A 7509-nucleotide genomic window follows, 5' to 3' on the forward strand; every position below is an offset into this window, starting at 1 on the left:
CAGCGTCGCGGTGTCCGCAGGCACCTCTCCCTGGGCCCTCGGTGCCGCAACTGGCCCTGAGGCGCTGGCTGTGAAGCCACGTGGGCAAAGATGTGCCTTACCTCGCGGCAGCAGCTCTAATGAGCCCAAATCAATCTCCCCGGGCGGGTGGGCGGGCGGGCGCTGCAGAGGCGCAGATGGGGCTCCTGCGTGGAGTGAGGGTAATGGGAACCAGATGGGGCCGTGCTGCGCGCGCATTCCTGGCACCTGAGGTCATGTGCTGCGAGAGCCACTGGTGGCCGGGATCCTTCCTGGAGGGTCCTGGTCCGAGACGGGCTTGGCCAGAGGCCGCGGCGGTAACTGGAGCCTTCGGCCACCCTCTCTAGGACAGGACGTTGGACGCTCACCCACCTGTAGGGGCTGCTCGCTCTGCTCCCCTCGAGCCCGGGGTCTGGGCCTTGGCTGTCGTCAGACACAGGTGGTGTACAGACCTGCCCTCCCTCCCACACTTGGGGCAGGGTCCACGGCCTTGAAGCAGGGGCTGATTTACGGCCAGCGGTATTTCTAGGCCCTGAAGTAATAACTAGGCCCCCACCCCAGCCAACCCAGGCTGGAGTCAGACGACCACTCCCCCCCATCACGCCCACGGCTGGTCGGCCAGGCGTCCCCTCCTCCCTGCTGCGTGGCTGTTGCCCGCCTGCTCCCCAGCCCTGCCGGGGGCTTCCCTCTAAAGTGTCAGCAGCTGGTGACACTTGGGCTGGTGCAAGGGAGACCATGGGGCCCCGAGCTGAGGAGCTATGGGCACAACACCATCCCCACCCCCACACACACATATCTCGGGACACCATGGGCGGGGCTCCGGCCGCCTTGACCATACATGGGTGCTGTGGGCCCCGATAGGACTGGTCTCTTCCAGTCCAGGTCCCCACTGAAAGGGCCTTGTGCCTTGATTCTGAGCTTCCAGGAGGGGCTGCGAGGGTGGGGGCGCATCACTCCTGTCCCCTTTCCCCTGGGCCGTCCTGGGCATCTCAGCCCCTCCCAGATGGCAACACTGGCATGGATGCGCTCCGCTCCGCACCCGACTCGCAGCCAGCCGCACAAAGACCACTGCTCAGGCTGCTCTGCCACTTCCCGGCCACCACCTGGGCTCCCGGCTCCACCAGCAGACAGCAGATTTGGGGAGCCCTTTACTCCCTGGGAAACATCCCCGTTGTTAACAAATCCACCTTGAAGCAGGGCCCCGAGTGGGTTCCGGCGCACCCACTGCTCCGAGCCCAGGGCGGAGTTCCTGGGAGAGGAAGAGTCGGGGGCTGTGAGTCACCTTGTCCTTGCCCGTGAGTTGGGGCTCAGGCTGACGCACCCCTGCTGCGGGCACACGTGTGGGCTTTGCCTTCTCATGCGGGCATGGCTGCACCAGCTTCCAAGGGAGGGGGCGGTGGGGGTGAGGGCCGTGCTGGGCACCCACCCAGTGAGTGGGTTATGGCTGCTTGTGTGCAGCACAGACAGGAGGCACTGAGCCTGGATTCCTCTGGACAAGAGCACTGGAGTGGCAGAGAGCGCGGGACATGCGGGGATGCTGCTGTTCGCCATGGACGGAGAAGGGGCCCGGGACATTATGGGCCTGGGCACTGGACAGAGGCCGCAGGAAGGCAGGGCAGGCGTGCGTGTAGGGGCTGGATGGGTCGCCGCAGGGGCACTGCCCATGTGCTGGCTGCACTGACCTTTTTCAGTTGTTTGTGATTGCATCCCTGTTTTATCTGCAGGACTGTCCTGTCCATTCCTGATCAGGCTTACGTTTGTTTTCTTTAAACATCTTTTCCCCATTTCCCGTCTACCTTTCTCTTCCTCCCCTGAGTCCTCCAGGCTCGATGTGCAGCTCTGACCGGGATTCATCACACTCACTTCCGGGCGCCCGATTTTTCTTTGTTCTCTGACTGCGGAGCTGATCAGAGTTTTTATGTTTCCAAATGTTTGATTCTTTCCCCAGTTATTTTTTATTTCTAGGCTTCTAACTTGATCCATTTGTGGTTGGAGAACTAGTTCTGAGTGATAGCAGCTCCCTGAAATGCCAGTAGGTTCCCGTGGCCCCCGTGCTGGGAAAGAGGTATTTCTGCTGCCCACCACCCAGCTGCGCCTGCCCCTCAGGCAGCCGTGTGGTTCATGTGGGCCACGTGGGTCGAAAGCCATGCCTGCCCCGGCCTCTGGGGGGTGCTTTTGCTGGGTCCATCTTGGTGACTTTCCTGGGTCCTGTGTGTTCTTAGTCTGCATTTTGAATCTTCCTGGGGGGTTGAACTCTTGTTATCTCTGGGAAGGATTTTTGCCTGAAAGCCCATTTCAGCAGCGCTTCACATGGCTCAGGCCAGGTGTCTTCTGGCTGCTACTTCCTTCTGTAGCTTTTTTCCATCTTTCACCTTCAGCCTCCCTTCACACACAGGCGTCCCCCTCGTGGGCCAGCCGCGCACACGACCTCATTGCACGGGTTCTGTTTTGTCCTGTGTGCGCTGCCTGGCCGTCTTGTCGGGCCCTCTAATGGGGCTCTGCTTTTTCATGCTTTGCGACAACCTCTGCCTTTTCTCTGGAGCACTTGGTTGGCTTCCTTCGTGTGCTTTGAAGACACGTGGTCTCCGGTGACCCCCGTCTGCTGGGGACTCGTGGCGTCTGGTCCTCACTCCTGGTCACCTCGTGGGGCTTCTCCTCGGCCGCTCCCAAGACGTTCTTTTTATCTGTGGTTTTCAGGGGTCTGGGCTCCCTGAGAGACATTGTCCCATGGCCCTCGAGGCTCTGGTCAGTTTTCTCTCTTCTTCAGGTCAGATAATGTCCATTGATAATGTCCCCTAGTTTACAGACTTTTAAAAAATAATAATTTCCGGCTTCCATGGTGGCACAGTGGTTGAGAGTCCGCCTGCCGATGCAGGGGACACGGGTTCATGCCCCGGTCCAGGAGGATACCACGTGCCACGGAGTGGCTGGGCCCGTGAGCCATGGCTGCTGAGCCTGCGCGTCCGGAGCCTGTGCTCCACAACGGGAGAGGCCACAACAGTGAGAGGCCCGCGTACCGCAAAAAATAATAATAATAATTTCCAATCTGCTGTTAAGCCTGTCCTACACATTTTTCACGTCAGTTATTAGCTTTTCAGTTCTACATTTTCTATTACTGTGCCTTTTTTTTTTTAACAAAAGACTCTATTTTTAGAGCAGTTTTAGGTTCACAGCAAAATTGAGAGGAAGGTACAGAGATTTCCCATATACCCCCAGCCCCCCCACTATCGACATCCCCCCGCAACAAGTGGGACATTTGTTACAATCGATGGAACTACACTGACACCTCATCATCACCCAGAGCCCTTGGTTCACATCAGGGGTCACTTCTGGTGATGTACATCTTATGGGTTTGGACGAATGTATAATGATATGTGTCCAGATGTGCAGTGGTGTCTGTTTGTTGTCATTTGCATTTCTCTAATGACATACGATGTGGAGCATCTTTTCACATGCTTAGTTGCCATCTGTGTATCTTCTGTGCTGAGGTGTCTGTTCAGGCTTTTTGCCCATTTTTAAATTGGGTTGCTCATTTTCTTAAGAGTTCTTGTGTATTTTGGGTAACAGCCCGTTATCAGATGTGTCTTTGCCGATACTTTCCCTTAGTCTTTGGCTTGTCTTCTTATTCTTTCAACAGTGTCTTTACAGAGCAGAAGTTTCTAATTTTAGTGAAGTCAGGTTATCAATTGTTTCCTTTATGGATTATGCTCTGGTGTTGTATCTAAATACAAGGTCACCTAGGTTTTCTCCTGTCGTCATCTAGGAGTTTTACAGTTTTGTAATTTACATTTAGGTCTTTGGTCTATTTTGAGTTGATTTTTGTGAAGGTGGCAGGTCTGTGTCTGGATTCGTTTCTTCTCATGTGGACGTCCAGTTGTTCCAGCACCGTTTGTTGAAAAGGCTACTTTGCTCCTGTGTCAAAGGTCACGTGTTTATGGGGGTCCATTTCTGGGCTCTTTTTTCTGTTCCACTGATCCGTTTGTCTCTTCTTCCACCAACATCCATGGTCTTGATTCCTGTAGCTTCACAGCAAGTTGTGAAGTTGCTCCTCCCGCTTTGCTCTTCACCTTCACAGAGTGTTGGCTGTTCTGAGTTGGTTCTGAATTTCCATTTCTCTGCTAATAGATCCTACCTGTTCACTCATCAAGACAATTTTTTGGTAATTATTTGCATTTTCTTTCATTTTTTGGAATATATTTAAATATTGCTTTAAAGTCTTTGTCTGATATGTTCCACACCTGTGCCGTTCTGGGCTGGTTTCCATTAACTGCTTTTTTTCCTACTCCTTTGGGTGTCTAGTAATTTTTGTCTGTGCCAGACATTGTACTGATGGAGATGGAGACTGGATTCTCTTACTTTGCAGAGCAATCACTCTCAGCCCTGCGGCTGTTCACCTGCACCATGGGCTTGGCTTCCACTCCGTCAGGCAGTATGTGGGGCCTAGGGTCATCCCAGGCTCCTGTAATGCATGGGACTCACCTTCCAAACTGTACCTCCCCTTCGCACTTGTGGGGCTTGGTTTCCAGCTTCATCATGGTTGGCCAGAGTAGGCCCAACCAGGGCGTGATGCCTACCCTGCAGCGCGGCCACGCGGGGTCTCATCTGGTCTTGTGTGGACACACAGATGTCACCCTCGGCTGCTGGGTCCAAGGTCACTGTTGATCTCTTGTATTCGTTCCCTTTAACCCTGCAGCAGCCACTGGCCGGCTAACCTTGTGTGGTGCCCTGAGTGGGCACAGCCCAGCCCTCACAAGGACTCGTGGGACCCACATGGCCTGCAGTCCCTCCCCCAGCCCCCTCTATGCTGCTGCCTCACCCCACGGGTTCCAGCGGCCCCACCCTCTGATCACCTCCTTGGCTTCACGTGGCCGCTGTGCTCCGCCTGGACTTTGCGGCCAGACATTCCGCGAGCAGAGAGCTACTGGGCCTCTGGGAGGCTCCCCTGTCAGCTGCCCTTCCCACCGGTGTTGGTGCCTGGACGCAGTCACGCAGTGTCTTTTGTCCAGTTGGTGGTTGTTGGCAGCACGCGGAGTGGTCTGGCACCAGCTGCCCATCACAACCACCTCCTGTAGTCCCAGCTTCATGAAGGGTGTCTGTTTGTCTGCTGAGCAGACATTCGCGGCTTCTCGTTGTGAACTGTACACACTCTGTTGTTGTCAAGTGTGGGCACAGGCTGTCCGAGTGCTCCCTGGTCCCCAGGGTGGGCCCTGACTCTCTCGTCTGCTGGCTCCCGGGGTTTCTTGGCCAGTCATTCTTTTGGTGTCTCTCACGTTCACAGCACACATTTGGCTTTAACTTTGGAATCCAGTCCAAAGTCTGTTGAGTATATTTTTATTCCTTTTCAGAGAAATACAGGGCAAATATTAGGAAACGATTACACCTGGGTGGGGAGAGGAAGTGAGGTTGTTCTGTCAGCACCTCAGTGGGTGTCAGATAATCTCCACAGAATGAGGCTGACTGTTGTATCTTCGACCCAGATGACAAAGATGAGCAGATCAGTGAACTTCACACCCGTCTCTTTTGCTGCCGTCCTGTATTTCTGTTAGTTACACAACCGGTTCTGTAGCCTTGATCCCTGTATTGTCTCAGGCCTAATCCTGCAGGGGACTACGTTCCCTACTCTCTGCCAGGCCACTTGCTGCCGTTCCCCTGTTTTCTCCTGAGAGACTGGACTTAATCTCCTAGTTCTCCAGGAAGAGCTGATGGGACGCATCCCCTGGGTTCTTACATGTTCACAAATGCTCGTCTGTTGTTCTCATACCTGAGCGACAGTTTGGCTGGATATAAAATTCTCAGGCCTCCCCTCCCAGCTTCGCAGGCGTCACCCCACTGTCTGGCCCAGACCTGGCCCAGATGTGGCCATGGGCCATTCTGCCCTCATGGTTGACTTGATCCTTTTGCCTGACAAAAGGACTAATCAGCTTTGCGTCCAGTGACGTTATCAAGCGCATCTTCCTGTGACCACCCTGTAGGCTCTCTGTGGATCCTAAGACTTCAGTTTCTAGAAGCAAGAACAGATTTTCTAAACGGCAAAGGTCAGAGCAGCTGCGCGGCCTTCCACATCTGCTGTTTCTCCAGTGGCCATGCCTCTGTCCCCAGGTTGGGTCACACCTGCCTTTGCTGTCTCTTCCAATTCCCCTCGCTTCTGCAGTGTTTGCTTCTCTCGGTGCCTGTGGATCAGGCTCCCTCCTCTGGGTTTGCTCTCCTGGTTCTTGTTTTATGGAGATCATTGCTTCATGCAGTTCTGTTTTGCTGATTTGCAAAAGTGCCTGGTGAGTGTCTGGTTGCTTGAGTTTCTTTCCTCCTTTTCCCTGTGTTGTCTTTGAAAAACGAATGACTCTCCCTGAGGCTGCTCTGGCCCAACAGGAGGTGAATTTGCAGAGAAAGGGGAGCTGCTGTGGGCACACCAGCGACCCCGGGGCAGCAAGGACTCCTGGTGCCCAGGGCTGGGCCAAGACAGGATGGGCGGAAGGACGTGGCCATTTGGGTCATCACGACGATGGCCAAGTGTGTGTTGTCAACGTGGGGCAGAGCTCCCAGATGGCCCCACAATGGCTGCACATCCAGCCCCGGGCAGCCTTCCCCCTTACATGCCACGCAGGGCTGCCCTTCCCCCGGCTTTGCTGTAGGTGGGGTTTGCGTTCCTTCTGCTCCTTCTGCTTTGGGTGCAGTGAGTTTTCGCGAGAGAGGACCCACTGACCTTGCTGCCGTCCAGTGGGCAGTGCTGCTTGGAGGCTGGGGGGCAGTATTTCCTTGGGGAGGGGCCCAGGCCGCAGTCCACTGAGGCCTGTCCTGTCTCAACCCGAGGGTCTGGCCAAGGGCAGAGGTCGCCTGTGCTGGCTCCAGGAGGTGGCAGTAAGTTGGCAGGAGCGCTTGGCTCCCTGTTCCTGACAGGGGCGTCCTGGTAGAGGAGGAGGCGTGGAGGCAGGTCTAAGAAGCCACCTAACGGTTCTCCCTGCCGCTCTGATCACAGGTGCGTGGGACTCACGTGCTCACCAACCCCGGGATCGCCGACGTCAAGATTCGGCCAGACCGTAAGATTCTGGCCACCGCGGGCTGGGACCATCGCGTCCGTGTGTTTCACTGGCGGACGATGAAGCCGCTGGCCGTGCTGGCCTTCCACAGTGCCACCGTGCACTGTGTGGCCTTCGCTGACGACGGCTTGCTGGCCACAGGGTCTGGGGATCAGCGCATCAGTGTCTGGTCTCTCTACCCGTGCACGTGACTCGTGGCTCCTTGTCAGGACACTTGGATAGCGGGAAGGTGGTGCAAGGGGTCGGAGGCCATGGGCCACGGGCCCCACTGGTCATGGGAAGAGCCGGTCATTTGGGCCTCCTTCCTGCATGGGACCTGCTCCCTTTCATGAAGCACAGCGTCTGTGCCACGGCGATTGCCATTTAAAGCATAACCAGGCCAGACACTGGGCACCAGCGACCCAGGCAAGAGGCCGACCTGGGGGTGCCTGATAATAAACTTGTTTGCAAACCTGCA

The 7509-nt window shown here is 55.7% G+C and overlaps 1 protein-coding gene across 3 annotated transcripts in view; it reads left to right on the forward strand.

Annotated features, from left to right (window-relative positions):
- GNB1L (G protein subunit beta 1 like) overlaps positions 1 to 7509 on the forward strand; it is a 44464-nt gene extending 36955 nt beyond the window's left edge. For all 3 annotated transcript variants that reach the window (XM_060170418.1, XM_060170419.1, XM_060170420.1), the window contains one exon: positions 6992 to 7509. In XM_060170418.1, the coding sequence (XP_060026401.1) occupies positions 6992 to 7243 (252 nt within the window). In that variant the 3' untranslated portion in view covers positions 7244 to 7509. The remainder of the gene's footprint in view (positions 1 to 6991) is intronic.

This window comes from Lagenorhynchus albirostris, chromosome 14 (genome assembly GCF_949774975.1).
Source record: "Lagenorhynchus albirostris chromosome 14, mLagAlb1.1, whole genome shotgun sequence".
Lineage (NCBI taxonomy): Eukaryota > Metazoa > Chordata > Mammalia > Artiodactyla > Delphinidae > Lagenorhynchus > Lagenorhynchus albirostris.